This window comes from Clinocottus analis, unplaced genomic scaffold, assembly GCF_023055335.1.
Source record: "Clinocottus analis isolate CAN_PGR_092001 unplaced genomic scaffold, fCliAna1.0.p SCAF_284, whole genome shotgun sequence".
Classification (NCBI taxonomy): domain Eukaryota; kingdom Metazoa; phylum Chordata; class Actinopteri; order Perciformes; family Cottidae; genus Clinocottus; species Clinocottus analis.
In genome coordinates this window covers 1-17,987 of record NW_027176025.1, presented here as the reverse complement: position 1 = coordinate 17,987, position 17,987 = coordinate 1, and the positions used below count along the sequence as shown (strand labels likewise).

Genomic DNA, 17,987 nt, shown 5'->3' with positions numbered 1-17,987 from the left:
ATGATGCAACAAGGAGACGAGACCACACACACACGTGCACACGTACGCGCACATCCATGCAGCGCAGCCCCGGGCCATCTGGTGCCGGTCAAAGGGACAGAGGCACTGAAGGAATTCAGTGTGTTGAATTTCACGAATAACAGAGCATCTTATTTGGATTCTGCCATTGTATGTGTGTATTCAGACGGGGCCAAGTGGAGCGATGAAGTTTGCCATTGTCGCCCAGTGTGGGTGTTTTCAGAGTCTCTGGCATGATCTGTGAGTTAGTGTTCTCTGTGTTACTGCCCAGTGTGCCCACTGTCTTTCCCACAATGCTCCATTCAGTCCTGGGCCTCTCTCTCTCTCTCTCTCTCTCTCTCTCTCTCTCTCTCTCTCTCTCTCTCTCTCTCTCCAACTCTGGTCACACACTCTCACACTAAGCTGCCACCCATTTTGTCCTCTGGCTAATCATCATCATCATCATCTTCATCATCATCATCATCATCATCGGACTACAAACCACATTTTCAGTTGTGGCATAAAATAGCTGTGATGTCATCTTTGTTATCTTTTTCCATCCGGTTTTCATCCTTCACTTCCTCTCTTCCCCTCTCTCTCGCTCTCTTTCTTTCTTTCTGTCTCACTCTCTTCCTCTCTCTCTCTCATTCGTTCTGTCCCTCCGTCTCTCTCTCCTCTCTCTCTCTCTCTCTCTCTCTCTCTCTCTCTCTCTCTCTCTCTCTCTCTCTCTTCCTCTCTCTCTCTTTCTTTCTGTCTCTCTGAGCTCCCAAACACAAAAGACAGAGAGGCCACGACAGGACCCCAGTGTATGCCGGTTGTCAAGGAGACAAGGAGACAGTGTTGGGTCTTTAAACGGCCTCAGAGGGGTGTGCGGAGTTAGGGGGAGTTGGCCTTATTTACATGGGAAGAGGACAAGGGAGAGAAGGGTTTGAAATACAACTTTTGAGCAGCTTATAGGACTCCTGTTATTCAGCTAAAATCATTCCGCCGCTCAGCCATCAAATATTTACCGAGCCGAGGGGAATCTGGAGCGCTTCATTATGTGGAGGATGTTGTGCATACATAGTAATGTAAATCAACCTGTCTTTTCCCCTCACTTTCTCTCTTTATCCTTCCCGCTCACACACACACACACACACACACACACACACACACACACACACACACACACACACACACACACACACACACACACACACACACACACACACACACACACAACCCCACTTCTTTGATTGTAAGCGCTGGAAGCTCTGGGCCCCAGTATTGGCAATGGCGGAGAAGCTGACTGCAGAATACATTACCAGATGCTTGAAGAGTGTTTCATACTAGAAGAAGAAGAAAAAAAACAGCACGAAACTTGACTGAAAACAGGAAAAACACAGAGACGAGTACACACCCAACCAAACACACATCATGCACCCCCACCCATTTATATCCACACAGTCTCTCTTGTACTTTTTCTCTCTCTCGCTATCTCCACTCTGCTTCTTCCTGTCCAGAGGATTGTCAGCAGCGGTCACATTATGTCCTTTCTCTCTCTCTGTGATCAGGGGGTGTTGGGGTGGCGGCCACAGAGCCGGCTCAACTCCAAGCCTGAAGTTCAATATCACCCCTCAACTCCACAATGAAGGCAGGAAGGGCAGGGAGAGGACGAATGAACCACCCACTGCTGCATTCACCACAGAAAGCCCCCGTGTGATTTTCTCCCTTTTCTTTTTTCCCCTTCTCTTTGGCGTGTGAAACCTTAAATGTGCAGTTTAAAGGGAACTTCAAGTGTCAAAGGCTCCAATTACCCACAGATTTACTCACCCGCTTTATATAACGTTTTAACACGCTTAAAAGAAGAAAAAAAGGAGCCTGATTAACGCAAACGCAGCTAGCATGACACATGTAGGTTATTATCGGTGGGGTTTCGGCCTTCAGGGAGAGACTGTGTAATATTTACTCTGCAGATGTTTGAGGGCGAGCTTGCACAATCAATTTCCCTTTAATTCCCCAGCCATCTAGTCCTCCAAACCTGAATCCCCCCCTTTTTTCTTTTCTGTTATACATGTGCATGCCTCAGAGAAACCATGGTGAGCTGGGTGTGTTTTGTTCTCTCTTATTACACACATCGCTGTGTGTAATGTCTACTTAAATAGCGGGAGTATAGAGAACAAGAGACAGAGTGCAGGAAAGGAGAAGTGGGAAAAAAAAACATGTTTTGGCCCTTTCCTTGGGTTTCTTTTCCCCCCCTCGGTATCCAAGGCGTGTTTGGTGATTAGTATGCAGAAAGGAAGCTGATTTGCATAATTAAGTGCTACAGAGAAAAAGCAACAAAGTTGGTTAGTTATACAACTATGAGTTTAATAGTGTACAAAGAGTTATTCCTGCTCACTTTAAAAGTTAAACGTTCATAGTTCAACACATATCTTTCTTTTCAAATTTTCTTTTAGACACACATGTAATTTGTTTTTGTTTTTTTTAAAAGGAATCCAAAGCAGAGACAGATACCATTAAAGTGGTTAATAATCACAGAAGTGGTACAGTTAGTAACCTTGGCACTGGAGAGTATATTAATGTTGTACTACACTGTTAATTGTCACACTCATAGTATACAAAAGGCACAGAGGGCAAGCAATGTTGATCTCAAAGGCTCAAGTTAATACAGAGGACATCAGAGACTTCAGTATATCAGGACATTGGTTACTAATGACACGTGAAGGAAAGTTATAGTCATCCAATTACTCTCCGTAATAAGGCATGATGTTCTTATCTGAAAAGGTCATTTAATGTTATTTTCAGGTACAAAATAGAATATAAAAATACATTATAAACTTGTTACAGATGTTACGGCTCCATGATTTTTTTCCTTCTTTTTGTTTTACGTCAAGGCATCAATTGGTTTGTGTGTATGTGTTTGTGGAGAACTGAACCACACCCTCTGAAGAAGAGGATACTCATGCAGAAATAAGGATATGGACGACTTCATCTTCAACAAAACAATCAAACAAACAAACAAAAAGAGAAATAGATCAAATATAACACTGTTCTCTCGAGGTACCCGAACCTCACATAGACATTTCAGACATGGTAGCTTCAACACCGCGTTGCACTTCCAATTCGAATTACCCACTTTTTTTTTTTTTCCAGTTTTTTTTTTTGGCACTAAAATCAGAATTGAGAAGAGTTATGGGTGTAAAGACATCAAATGCAGACGATTACAATGAATCTGCATAAACCCAAAGGACATAATTTCATGCTTGGCACAAACCCCACGATGTGGAAGCAAAAAAGATTTAGGTGTAACATTGTTCCATTGCTCAGAAATAAATAAAGACACTGTTGTTCAAGCTCCTACAATACTGTAGTGTGAAAAAGGCAAAGGCATCGTTGTGTAAGTCCTCTCGATTTAGACAAAAGAAGTGCAACTTTCCTCCTCTGTGTGCGGATCTGCCCCGTACAGACTTGGCATGTACACTGCATATGTTGACTCTGTATTGGGATACTTTACCTATTAAGAAAAACTCAAGAGATACTTTGGCATTTTGCTTTCCAGTTTGTTCTTTTCCCTTACTGAGCACCTGTTGCTTTTACTTTTCTGTTCTGTTTCCTTGTTCCAAGAAGTCAAGGAGAATTGGAAAATCTGGGAAGAGATTCACAAAATAACTTTTAAAAGCACGGGTGACATTTTAAACACACCACGGGAACCACTTGTTGGTGTTACGAGTGAAGGGAAAGTGTCCTAATGTATCATTATCTCAACACCAACTTTGATTTATGAATTCATTAAAATGGTTGGCCGCTGAAAAAAAAAAAACAACCTTCCCCTGAAAGAGTGTGCAGAAAAAAGTGAAGTAAAAGGTGCCCGAAGAGGAAAGATGTTTCAAAATATCAACATATCTCATTTAGTTTTAGTATGGAGGAGTTTCTGCGCTGGTTAAGTACCAATATTATCAGTATAGTTACCATGTTATTGATAGAGTCATTATTATTGCATCACATGGGCTGACGGGAGGGCGTCTTGACAGCTTGGCTCAGCCGGGATTGGTTTAGGAGCTCTTCACCAGTTAAGTCTACTGGTTATGCTTTCAACAACTGTTACAAACTAGGATTTCGACTGGTTGTAAAACATGCTCAGACTGGCTTTGGGCTTTTTTTTTTGGAAGGAAGGCACGTTTGGTAAAGTTTAGGTTAGGACTCGGTGGTGGGCGGGGTCCTGAGGTTTATTCCCATGATCGCTGTCGTCTGGTTGGCCGGTTAGACAGAAGCAGCCGGGATGTTCCCAATGTGCTGGTCTGGTTGGCTGAGCTGGGTGAGTGACGGGGGCCGCGGGCCAATGAGCACGCCAGCGGGCAGAGATGGGTGGGTCATCAGTGGGCGGAAAGGTCAGAAGGTCAAGGGGTCATGGGTTAGTTGCCGTGGCAGCTAGAGTTAGACAGACAGAGACGGACAGACGTGGAAAGGAAACAAAAAGGGCACATAAAAGGGGACATAAAAAGAAAAAAAGATAGAAGAGAGATTAGTGTCAGCTAGTGGCGTCAGGATGACAACAAGGCAGATCTACTGCAGTCACACAGCAGGAGGGGCGCTACCTACGCGCTGCACAACACCTTCATGAGCCCCGCATGACCATTCAGGAGGACTCGCATCAAACCACCGGGCGGTGACACGAGGAATGGCTGGTTAGCGATGCATCTTGTGTGCTCATGAAGGCGTTTGCAGGGTTAAGCTTCGATGCCCCTCCTGTCGCGTGACCGCTGCTATAGTGATACTACTCATGCTAGCTGGGCTACGTCTAGCACAGACAGACAGTGAAACCATGGGCAGAGAGGGAGGCGGCATGGTTTCATGTGGGTGAGAGAGTGACCTTTATGTCCACAGGAAAGTGTCTGGGCCTCAGATATACTTTCACTTACTGACAAGTCGAGCTATTGTTTAGCAGCAGGCGTAAAATCAGGATGATTAACAGTCAGGATTAACTGATTATTGATTATGGTTTGATCTATTTGCTATGAAGTATTAGAAGAGCACCGAATGACTACAGTGAGCAAAGAGGCGCCATAAGAGACAATGAGAGGTTAAGAGATGGTGATTTTAGAGGGATTTAAGAAAGAATTTAACAATAGACAGACTAACTACAAGAATTTAGAGGCTTTGGTTTTCTTTAGAGATTTTTTTTCAATAGTCATCTTTATTGCCTTTTAGTGTTTTTTGTCCATCGTGTACAACAAGAGCACCACCGCTCTCTCACACACACACACGCACACATACACACACACATATAATGTAGCTAGCTAGTCCATTTCTATTGCATAAAACAGTCACGAGGCCTGTGAATCGAGAAGGTCACCTTATCTTAAATAGACAGAGCAAAACACTGCCTTCATTGCCACCTTTTCGCGGTGACTAAAACAGTAGTAGCTACACACCTTGAACAAAAGTTTGAAGTTTACATGGAGACACTTCATCTATAAAAAGCGTATCGTAAAAACAAAAATAAAATTTTACAAACTAAAAAAAAACTAAAAAAAAAAAAAAAAATACTACAAGTATTTCCAAAGCGATTTTGTTCCATAAGCTTCATATAAGCACTTAAATCCTTAAAATCCCTATATACAAATTTATTTTGCAGCTAAATACATGGTAACAGCACCCCTCTGGCTAAGAAATATATGAAAGATGTAAACAGCCCCAATGATAAAGTCCAGTGGGCGACTGATAAGACCAAAACAACAGTATTTCATACAAAAGAGCTTGTAACACAGACTTCAGTAGTTATCACACGCTGTGTTTTAGTAGTAAAGACCAAAGATCATATTGAATTGAATGACCTTCAGGGGAAAAGACAATCACTGTTACTTTAAGTGTCATATAGTCATTGGGCACAACACAGGATTTAATAAAAAAAAAAAACATTTGTGGAAATCTACTGGAATGAAGTTGGGTATAAATAAAACTTCCCACAGTTACTTGTAAGGTCAAAAAAAGTAGTAGTGAAAAGATAAAAACAACAACGAAAAGAAAACCAAACGGTTCTGAGAAAGGACTTCAAATCCAGAGTCACGAGGACCGAGTCACATGAATGGAGCGATCCATTCTAATTGAGAGGGTCCCGGCCTGCAAGCCGTCCAGTTTATCTACCAGGCGAGCGAAGATAACCGCTGCAGCTGTCACCATTCACATGGTTCCTCCCAATCTGCTCACTTATTTCACTTTCACTGCAACGAATACCGTTTCACATTACGCGGCGAATCTGTGTCAGCGTGTGACCTTTTCGCCTGATGCAGATTATTAATTTTTCTTCTTTTTTTTTAAGGCATGCCGTATTACAGACGCATGTAAACGGGAATTGGTCCATTGGTCTGCATGCACGCACACTAACACACACACATACACATACACATAAAGTGGCTGGTGAGCTAACTAACCTCTGTCTGGGGTCACTACCCTTTGGTAAGGATGGATTCTCTTGTCGTGGCGTCGTACCTTAGTGGTCATGGCACCTGCTAAGAGCCATTGACATCGCCAAAACAGAACACAGAAGGTTACTCATCAGAAAGACATCAAACAGTCCACCCATGGCACCGACATCAGTGAAACCAGGAATTTACTAAGTGTTCAAGGCTGAAGGGCGATAGTAAATAAAAACATCTCACGTCTAAGAGACAGAGTTCTTGTTGTTTCGTGGTCTTCTGTTCTCTAAAGAAAATATTAATCCAAACCACTAATTTCTCACTAAGCTTCACTAGTAGATTCAACATTGGCTGTAAGCAAAGTCACTCTATAGCTTTGTGATTAAAATAAGCTTTAACATATATTAAATCACAAACAGCGGCGCTAAAAATATCTATCGGTTCACTAAAATGTGTTAAAATTACAAGCAGAAGCTGAACTATTAAAAGAAGTTAAATAGCTGTCACACCACAACACTAGTCTGCTAATACAAAGAGGAAATGAACAGGAATGGACACTTGACTACAGAATGACTGTCGAGGAATCTGTCATCCTAAAGTATGAGCAAACTTTGAGTGTTTGCTCTGTGGGACAAGTATGTGTTGGGGTGGGGTGGGCGTGGGGTCTCTGCAAGCCAGTCCTTGTGTGTAATAGGAAGGGTTGCTACCGCTTAGCCTTTGGTTGGGAAAGCCATACCTGCAAAAACACAGGAAGAAGGGACTGTTAGCCCAGCAATGAGCTTCGTCATTCTTAAAAATATGTTGCGGATGTATTACAAGAGCTGGATACGGCTGCCAATGTGTCCCACTGGAAAAAACGTAGCGATGCGACAGACAAACATCTTGCGACCGCAAGTTCTGCTTCCCGGCCCGTCAATGACGGAAAACAGCTGGTTTGTGGTTGCGTTCGGGCCGTAGAGATGCGTGAAGTTCCGGGCGTGGCTCAATGTTGGTTATTTCCAAAAGCACCCCGCAAAGAAACTGCCATGTTTTTCAAGCACGAATGCACACTTTTTATCTTATCTTTCATGTCCCTCAGGCCTCTGTCCTATAGTGCAATATGTTATGTTGCATGTTAGCTTGTTTGTGATTAACTATGCATGTAAATAAATAAAGAGGGAAAGCCAATGTGCAGCTTTTGCCTCGCGAGCTAACAGTTAGCAATGGATGACATTAGCCTCTCAAATGATTTCAGTCCCAAGCTTTTGTATAAATAGACTGTACGGTTGAGTCAAGTGATAGCATGATGGCGTGAAAGAAATCTACCAGTTAACTTAATAAGACACACGTCTTTGCTTCTGTGGCTAGCTAACTTACAGCTAATGTTGCTGTTTGGGTTAATAAAATGAACAAACATACCTTCATCGACGCAGGTGTAAGCCATGTTTAAGTACAAAACAAAGAAATTTCCCCATAAACCTCAATTATAAAGCACATTTAGATTCTTTTGGGCGTGGGCATTTATGTGGGCGGGGCGGAGGGGGAAGAGGGGGCAGAGCCTAGTTTTTTTTGACGCACGCGATCGGGGAGCAACTTCCATTGGAGTCCGTTATCCAGTTCTCATAATACATCCCGTGACTCTGTAAGAATTGATGAACGTTTGATTTCCAAGTACCTAAAACTCCAGTTGAGTCAATCGGGTATTCCAATATGGAGGGCGTGAGTGTGTACGGATACTCGTAGGGCGTGTAGATGATTCCAGATTCGGGCCCTTGCTGCATTAGCGTCGTGTGCGGATTGCCTCCCTGCATTAGGGCGGAGCTCTGGATCTGACGAATCAGAGGCATGATGGTCGGCGTGTTGATGGGGGCGGGGTTGCGCATCGAAGGAGGCAGGACGGGCGACGGGCCTGTGATGATCCGAGGGCCCTGGGGTGTCCCTATTGAGAAGCCGGCGATGGCTGCGCGGCACACGAACATACAATAACGCAAGTATGCGCACACCCACACGCCAGCACACACAGTGCACAGACACACAATAGACAGGGGAGAAGAGGAGAGAACAAACAGTCTATTTAACAGGAGAAACAGAGGCATTGTTCATATATACAGTGGACTCCTGTACCGAGACCCCTCCTTTGTCACCCACCAACCCTCCTCCACATGTTAACTATGATGTCATCCTTACGCGTCTTGACATTGGCGTCTCTGTAGGTCCCATTGAGAATGGCCAGCTCCATCAACTGCATTTTCTTCAGGTTGTCCTCCCCCTCAGCCTACACCAGGGCAGAGCAGCACAATCATCGCACTGAGCCAGGACTACCATTCTGCCATTTGACAAGTGAATGAATTAACTTCTGTGGGAGTCTGGGTCAAAAAGTTAGCAAATGTTACAGTATGCTGAACCTAAATGTGACGCATGGGGGGAAAAGTGCTTTGTTTGCACTTGTTTTTGTTATAATAATAATAATTAGTGGTGGAAAAGATAATTGATTTGTGTAAAAGTTACAATTATCTTCTTTTTAAAACAGTTTCTTTTCAATGACTATTCTGTGATTTGTGGGGAAATCACTCAAAGTACCAGTTTCATTTTTGAGTAAAATTAACTTATTTATGTAACAGGCAGCATTTATTGTTTTTGTACCGCTTACTGAGAATAGAGAACTAAAACGTTGTTATTTGTACATCAAGAATAAATGTAACTTTCTGTCTGAGCTGTGTGTGTTTCAGTTGAAATAAGTTTTTTAAATTAGAAAATATGAGTAGATCCTGACATTACATCCCAATGTACTGAATCGAGAACTGATTTTGAATGGAAACATGAGATACGGAAACATTCACACCCCTAATAACAGCATTGATAGAAACAAAGATGACCAGATTTTGTGCACGGCCGTACAGACCACCGCACAGGACATATTTAACTTCTTAGCTCCAGTTACAGCTCGGTGAAAAGCTTCACTGATTTACAGTCGGAGAGCGAGGTCGGCTGGGTTAAATGAACACATATCATCAACTTAACCCTCCACACACAGACTGACGAACAGAAATGAACGGGCGCTCAGCTCCTGATTGGCTACATCCTTTAACGTGTAGGGTTCGCTGATACGGTGCTGTGATTAGAGTGGAAGTGACGGCTGATTGCCGCAATAGAAATCCCCCCGCTGGTCTTTTCAGTTTGTTTCTATTGTTGCAAATAATGCAGAGGAAGAAAAAGGAAGGAACCTTGTGATTTTTCAAAATATGTGCTTTTGTGCGAAACAGGATGATTTTAGAGAGTGCGTCTGTGCGTGTGCGCGCGTGTGTCTTGTTTGTCGTCATATTTGTGCACGGTTATGCACGTATGTGTGTCTGTAGGGGGGATGTAGGTGGGCTGGAGAATGTGAGAAATGTTGAAGAGTGCAATCAAAATGTCCCCTTGTGTGGACAACAAAAAAAAAACAGGGAGAAAAAGGAATACTGTAGCCAGTAGTTGGGAATGAAGTGAGTTGTGAACGAGTGAAAGGAGTGATGGAGTGGGGAGAACAAGCGAACAGACTCTCCATTCATTCCCTCAGCCTTTCAAACAACCCGGGGTTACCATGGAAACCCCTTTATACGTGTTCCCTAATTACCCTAACCCCTTACACATACTCTCATACACACAGAGACACACACAAAAACACAAAAAAAAGACACAAACACACAGTTTTTTGGACCGACAAATCCCCTTCCCCCTTCCATGCATACCAACACAGTGAACCCTCATCCAGTCACACGCAGTCTTTCCTTCGGGCCAGACCATAATATGTGCCGTCCGACTGGGGTTTTCGGACTGATACTCACAGCCGGGACGAGAAGTTTCTTGACCTCGTTGATGGCCCGCTGGAGTTTGATCTTGGCCCGGTTGTGTGTGTCCTCCACTGTGATGAGGACGTGGAGGTCCTCGCTGAGGTGCTCCCAGTTGGGCTTCCCTCGGTTCATCTCCTCCTGAAAAACAATTTTTTAAAAAAGAAAGCCCCGTTTGAATGCGGCGCACAAGCTCGGCCCATTACCGGCACAGGAGGGAACAGGATTTCACTATTCTTCTTGCTTGGCTCGGCTTTTGGATCGGCCTCAAACTACACACAAACACACACTCGAGGTTGTGCAACACCGCTCTGGAAGCGTTATCAAACTCATGAAATAACCATATTGCTCCTCGGCGGCGACACAAGTTTTTGGTGTTGCATTTCTACGAAAGCACTGGCCCAAATCCCACCATTCTTCACGTTTTCTTTTTTTTTATCTTATCTATTCATTTCTTTTATCTCTCACTGACCCTTTAATCAGAACTAGTGACAGACGTATGGTCCATCAATTGATACACTTTTGCAGCTTGGTACCAATTCAGTGAGAATGTGCAGCAGCTTTACTATTTTCAATTCAAGAAGAAATCATGTTGTGTGTCATTATACCTCATTAGGCATGAATGCAAACACTTGACGCATCTTAATTTTGTGAAATCTTGTGGTTGTTGCTGCCTCAATGCTGCTGTTGTAAAATGAATATGCACGGTTTTGTAATTGTGTATGTACAGTGTTGATTTTCTCCACAGAGATGTTTTTATCTGTTTCTTGTCTTGAGTATAACTGACTCTGGTACAGCTAGAAATATGTGCACCGTCCCTGTCAAATAAAATATGCCGGTGTTGATTAAAAACAATTATAGCATGTAGGACTAAATAATCCTTTAGTAATTATTGAATATTGACCTTGTTGCTGGTCGTGCTTGTTTGTCTCCTGATCTGTCGTTCATATCACAACAGTTGAACAAGGTTACTCTTGCATTTGTCAACTTTGTGTTCCAAATAGTGAGGAAAAAAATACCACGCCCGAGCTGGATCCGCTTCTTTTCAGATTATTGTAATATTTTGTTTCTTTTGCGAGTTCGTGAGAAAAACAAACAAGTTGAGGAAAGTCTGTTTGGTCTGTGGGAAGTTGTGATACGTTAGTTTATTTTGTTAGGCACAATAACTCTCGGGACTCCCGGGATGACATTGTTAGACTGAAATAACTCGGCGATTCTTGAATGGATTTTTATAAATTTTTAATTTGATATTTAGACACATAACTCTGGTGATCCCGAACCTTTCCTCTTGTACCATCATTATATCATTTAAAATTAAAAACCTGTAAAACGTATGGCCTCAGCTGTACTGTGTTCAGTGACAATTAGTTAAAGTTAGCATGTTGCTCCGTATAATAAGCTGCTTTCCATTGTAAACAACATCTACTAAAAACACTGGCATGTTAGCATTGTCATTGCTGACGTTCGCAATTAGCTCAAAGCAAAGCTTTGCTCAAAAGGACATATGCTTATGAGGAGAATATCAGCAGCACCACTCTCATATTTATATATGAACAGGAGGCGACAGCCAGAAGACGGTTGACTTAGCTGAGCATAAAGAACTAGAAATAGCTCACTTTGCTCGGTCTAATGGCTACAAAATCCACCCACGAGCATCTCTTAAATTCCTAATTAGAAAATAATATATATTGTTTGTTGGATCCTCATAAACCTGTCGGGGTTTTATTGGGGGTTCAGCAGCCAGTATGTTTGTCCAGAAATCCTCGTCAGATGGTCGAATAGCTTCGGAAACCCACTCCCCCACACCTTTCCAATGCCACATGAGGCGGAGCTGTGTCCAATTGCCGATAATTCGATATCCACTGCATGCTGTGATTGGCCAGCTTCGCTGATGTGAGCTGGGGTTTGAATCTCTCTAATTTGTTTTTGTTATGCAAATATTTCTATCACTTGTTATGTGTACAAACAAGCGCAACGCTGTGACTGTTTTTCACGACAGACCGAAACTGTGCAATAATCCCCGTATTATAACGATATTGCATCTCATTGACAGCGGGCTTTTCATTCCACCTTCGAGAGAGAGGTCGTTCGGAACAATTATGAACACTTCTAATTTCCATGGTGGGTTTGACATTACATCGTAGGAACTTCCTCTGTCTGAGCATAATTTGACCTTTATGCACTAAAACTATTTCTTGGCAAGACGAAGTGACTTTCCAGCCAGAGCAGCTGTTTCCCCCCTTGTTTCCAGTTTTTATGCTAAGCTAAGTTAAGCTCAGCATCTCCTCCCGATTGGAGCTTCATATTAAACGGTGAAAGGGGAGAGTGAGAGTGGAGTTAATTTGACTTTCGGCTGAAAGAAGAAACACATATTTCCCAAAATGTTGCGCCTTTCCTTTAAGCATAGCGTCACATTTAATAGTCTAAACTATCATTTTAATCACTAAACTTATTTAAATGAAAATAAGTGTTCGTCGTAACCCAAGTTAAAACTGAAATCATGAAGTCTTTTAACTCAGTATTGCATGCTGGGACATTCTATCCTCTGTCGATGTTTTGTCAAGTGAGATGTATCATTTTGAAAAACACCAAAAGTCAACATCTTTCTCCCTTCTCCCCCGTTGCCTCCCACTGTGTCTCTGTTTTCCTTCCTCTCTGTCTCTGTGTGTGTCTGTGTGTGTGTCTCGCTCTTTCTCTGAGGGGCGTGCGGGGTAGGGAATGTTCTGGAGAGAGAGGAACAAGGGGAGGGGGAGGAATGCTGGACTTGCTCCACCTGCCGTTTGGAAAGCTTGTGCCGACTCCGTCCAACAGCAGACACCAGGGGAGAGGAAGGGGGAACAGATGGACCGAACACCGGGACAGAAAAACTGACAACCAAAAACTCATTTTCAGAGAAGGCTCGGTTGGATAGATACATAGATATATAGACAGATGTTGGGACAGATGAGTGGAGATAGATAGGAAGGTGGGCGGATGGACGGATGAGATGGAGAGAGAGACAGAGACACAGAACGAAAGCCCGATCTGTGTTTTCGGTGACTTAAAGACCACAAGCTAAAAAAAAAGATTTTTGCATGTTCCAGTAACATAGAATTAATATTCCTGATGAACATTTTCCAAAGCAAATCATGATTATTTAACATTTCTGATCACATCTTTCTCCGCCTGCAGGCTGCTATTGTAATCTATTACTTCAAATGTATCCGAACATAGTGTCCTTATCAATGTGAGACACACCAAGAATGTAACATATGAAAGTACACATAATGTTCAGCATGACGGAGAAACTCTCAAGCAGATGTCAGACTATGTAGACCATACTGAAATCAATGTTAACCAAAGGCTGACTCGATGTTGGGCCAAGTGAAAGGAATAGTAAAGGAATAGTTTGACATTTTGTGAAATTTGCTTATTCACTTTGGAACTAAAGGTATTGAAGTTTTTTAATGCCTTTTTCTCCCTCATCTGCCAGAGTTGTTTGACCGAAACACCGTAAATGCAAATGTGATCATCCAAAATGGCATCTGATAAGCAATAAGCTACATCCAAAGATTAACTTTTGTTAGTTTGTCTCCCAGCACTTTGCAACAAACAAAGTAAAGAATACAGAGATGCCGAATTTAAAGATTGTCGGCGAGTGATTGCAGAACAGATGGAATCAGGGATGATAGCAAAACAAATAACGTACGAAAGATTAGACAGCAGTGATTGTTAATATTGTTCATTCATTAGCCCCCTTTGGGATTAGCACTATCCATTGGCCCACGTAATTAATTCGGTTTGTCTTGTATTGTGAATTTACCAACAAATAGAACAATGAAAACCATTTGGACTCAGTGAACAGATATAAAAAACAAAAGCCTGAAGATTTAGATGAAAAAATTGACCCCACTATCGTAACTGTACGACAAATATGAACAGTGGGGAAACAGCGGCGACAAAACCTGCCTCGTTTCTCTCGTCCGTTTATATCCGCAGAAAAACTGCGGCGTGAAAATGACTGAACCTTCGTTACATGTGGGATTATTTCTTTGACCTAAAACAAGACTTTGAGGATTTCGGACGCAGTCAGGCTCGCTGTTCCCCCTCAGGATTACGTGTTTCTGCTGAGCGAAGCTAACTGTCTCGTGTCTGCAGCTTCATATTAAGCATACGCACACAAAAGTGTGTATCAGACTTCTCTTTTAAGTCCCGACACGACGGCAAGAATTGCAAACTAATCGTTCAAATGAAAAGCGACGTGCTGTCTTTTACAGAGCCACACGAATGACCCCGAACACTGAAATCGAGCATCTTGTGTGTTCTTTTTTTTTTTTTTACCTTCTTCTTGTCCCTCATGGAGCCCTTTCCTCGCACCATGATCTTGCATCCGGTCTCTGCCTCCAGTTGCTTGGCCGTCAGTCCGCGGGGGCCCAGGATCCTCCCCACGAAGTTAAACTACACAAAAGAGCCACAAAAGAAGAAACACGCAACAGTGAAGTGCCCGAAGGAAGATGGACATATTTCACGTCACATTCCCAGACTGTCTTTTTTTACAAAGTGTGTGTATTTGCATGTGCTGCGTGTCACTGTTTGTGCATCTGTGATGTGTTACTAAGAGAGATAAAAATAGCTCATTATACGGGTGCTGGCTGCTGCTGGCGGCATAACAGGACAGCGGCGTTCTCTTAACCTTATCTGTCAGTAAGACTGCGTGATTAACTAGACAGCTGCCCCTCTGCGAGTGTGTATGTGTGTGATTGTGTTTTGTTACCTCGCCACTATCCCTCCGTCTTTAACATTTTGTCTCTCTTAGCATTTGTCCAGCATCTCCCTACTTTTCTAACTCTGCTTAAGTTTGATCTAACGTTATCTTCAGTTGCGACATATTCGGCCTTTGCTAAGCGATGACCCCCTGACTCTCTCCGGTGCACAGCCGCAAATCCAGATAGAGGAACCTCTCTAAATTTAACCCTGATCTCAACCGTTTTCCAGTGTGTGTGTGTGTGTGTGTGTGTGTGTGTGTGTGTGTGTGTGTCCTGTTAGCCTCCTGTCATGTGAGTGAGGACAGCCTGTCATTGTATTCGGTGATTGGCGAGCTGATGCGCGGAGAAAATCATGTGAGCCGTTCAATCTGGATCAACGCGACTCATCGCGAAGCGCTTAACTGTACTTGGCGGATGCAAAGGTGTACTGGTCTCGTCAGTGCGGTGCACTTGTTTTTATATTTGGAGGAGAGACTTGATCTAAAAATCTGTCTATCTCAAACTATTACTGTCAGTTATGAACTTGTATCATATTGGAATTGGACTACACTGGCCCAGGTTTATTCTACATCAATTATGACTCTCGATGACATAATTGGGTGTAAGCACAGATGATCTCAGAAAATGTCTAGCCGTGATTAAAAGCCTCGCCGATCCCCTGGCAGCCCTTCGACAACTAAGAGGAGATAAAGTGACCTGATGGAAGTAAACGGAAACTCTTTCCAAAAGGTCAAAGGTCAACATGATTTGTCCACTCACGTCGGGGTACTCTTTGACAGGCACGTAGAGCTTTTCCTGCAGCTGAGCCACGGGGCCGATAGCTTCGGGAAGCTCCTCCATGTCCCGCCCGTTGAACATGCCCCCGTTCACTGTGTCGTTGTACATGTCCTTGCGTACCCTGCCGATTTCTGGGAGACGGGAAAAGAGAGAGAGAGAGAGAGTAAAGTTGTGAGTAAATTGAGCAGGATTAACCGTAGACGTCCATGAAAGTGTCAAGGAGCCACCGCAAGTGTCATGTTTCTTCAGACCGTCCATTTCTTATGAGACGATGAGTCACGGTCACCAGGATTACGGGAGGCTCTGAGTGTGACAGTAGACAGACAATTAGACAGACAGGCAGGGGTGCATGCAGGGAGACAGTCACAAGCATTCTGCACCACAATGTAGAATCTAACCACCGACTGCTTTGCAATCATGCCTCATCTATTACTGACAATCTCTCTCTTTCTATTTCTTTTTCAAACTGTGTTTCTCACACTCACACACACATACACAGACACAGACACAGACACAGACACACACACACACACACACACACACACACACACACACACACACACATGTCCAGTGTTTATGAAGTTTTACTATAGTACAGTTAGTCAACAACCAAAAAAACTTTTTTTTAAAAGCAAACCCATTTTCTTGGTTTATCAATCAATCTTCTGGTATATAAAATGGCAAAAAAATGCCATCTTCAAATGACAATGTTATAAGCCACAGACAAACACGATGGAGAAGATGTAACCACTGAATTGTTAGCATTTGTGCTTAAAAAGGACTTAAACAATGACGTCCTTGGCTTAGGTTTGGTGCAGAAGCACCAACATAAATGAGACTGTTTGTCTGCCTGTCTGTTTGTTTAGTGTTGTCTCAATGGCCAATGTTAGCCTTTGATGCCTTTGTAATGACACGCTAGCACAGTAATAACTGACTACTGCACTACACAAACATATGCAGCACACACACACAGACACCCGGCTTGAACTCTCACACTCACACACACACACACACACACATTGCAGAATAACTGGCTCGAGGCACAAATATCATCTGACCTAAGCAGGCTGACAGGCATGTCTCCCTGCTCTGAGAGTGATAAGTCTGACCATAATAACTACAGTAGGATCCTATAATTAAAGCCACAGCTATACAGTGACAATGATGATCCTCTAATAACCCACTCTGACCTGGTACAGAGCAAAAGTGACAATTAAAAAAACACACACACACACACACATACACAAGAAATCTGCACAGCCAAGCAGGGCTTTTGTTGCACTTCACTTCTTAAAACAGGGAGGAAGTGAAAGAAGAACAAGAGAGTCGAAGGAAAGAGAGATTTTTTTTAAAAAGGGTTTGAAGGGGAGGGCGGCGGGTGTGGGGGGTGTTGCAGGCCTTATCTTAACACTTCAACCTGTCATTGGTTTATATATAGACCGGACTCCAGCGCAGTGTTTCCAAATATGCCACAAACATGCACCCTGACAGTATGTGTGACTGGCAGGCTTTCTTATTACCCCGCACAAACTTTTTTTTGGTGCCGTGCCCTTGTCCACATTACTCAGGCAGAAGATACAGCCAGGCTGAAAATGAGCACGGTACAATGCCTTTCATTCTAACCGAGGGTGTCACATTATCGTGGGTGAGGGATGAATGTGCCCGGCTGTCAGTCTTCTACATGAACGCGACTGGAGATGTGAGGTTGACCCATTTGTCAGGCCGTAGAGGTCGTCTGGTCGAGGAACAACCTTGCTGCGTCATGAGACATGTCACAGAGCACAAAGTCAGGGCCGCGGTGATCCTGATGTGCAACAACAGCGGTGACAACAGGCCCCGGACACTTGTAGGAACTTGACATTCAATTAAAAAAAGACGGTGCACTTTTAAACATTTTCGATGCTTTCAGTTATTAACTTGTGTTTGTTGCAAAGACATTGTGCCAAACTTCTGTCTTTGTTTCTGAAGAGCTTGCAATAATTGTTTGGGTATCAACAAGTGAAGTGCACGTTGATAAGTTGTAAAGACGAGCATGAACGCAGCCTCTAATCAAACGTTTTACACAGGGACATGCTCTCTCGTTCCTGCTCAGGGATGGGCTGCAGCATTCACATAAGCCTGCGCATTAGGTCACTGGGAAAGACTAACAACTGTCTGTTTGTTCCCATCACCAACTGCCCGTCTCCCTCTCTCTCTCCATGTGTGTGTGTGTGTGTGAGTGTGTGTGTGTGTGTGTGTGCTCATCTGCTGCTCTCAACTAAATT

At 43.2% G+C, this 17,987-nt stretch overlaps 1 protein-coding gene across 2 annotated transcripts; it reads right to left on the bottom strand.

The window, feature by feature from the left end:
* Window positions 1–1,728: 1,728 nt before the first annotated feature.
* Window positions 1,729–17,910, bottom strand: LOC137795595 (protein quaking-B-like). Of its 2 annotated transcripts, XM_068593150.1 has the most exons (8): window positions 15,706–17,910; window positions 14,522–14,638; window positions 10,199–10,342; window positions 8,562–8,649; window positions 8,050–8,334; window positions 7,132–7,155; window positions 6,411–6,488; window positions 1,729–4,407 (listed from the first exon to the last, which is right to left on the bottom strand). In XM_068593150.1, exons 1-8 carry the CDS (start codon window positions 15,979–15,981, stop codon window positions 4,385–4,387), a joined length of 1,035 nt encoding a protein of 344 aa, XP_068449251.1. In that variant the 5' UTR covers window positions 15,982–17,910; the 3' UTR covers window positions 1,729–4,384. The 2 variants fall into 2 exon arrangements, with proteins under 2 accessions (XP_068449251.1, XP_068449252.1); XM_068593151.1 differs by lacking the exons at window positions 1,729–4,407; window positions 7,132–7,155 and having other exon boundaries at window positions 5,136–7,131; window positions 15,706–17,905.
* Between the last annotated feature and the right edge of the window lie 77 nt (window positions 17,911–17,987).

Coding starts and splice junctions, on each gene's coding strand:
- LOC137795595 (XM_068593150.1), bottom strand. CDS start 15,981: ATGGACGGTCTGAAGAAACATGACACTTGCGGTGGCTCCTTGACACTT. Junction 10,343..14,521: donor CCATGAGGGACAAGAAGAAG/GTAAAAAAAAAA, acceptor ATTGTTTTTCAG/GAGGAGATGAACCGAGGGAA. Junction 6,489..7,131: donor TTCTTCCTGTGTTTTTGCAG/GTATGGCTTTCC, acceptor AATGGCTCTTAG/CAGGTGCCATGACCACTAAG.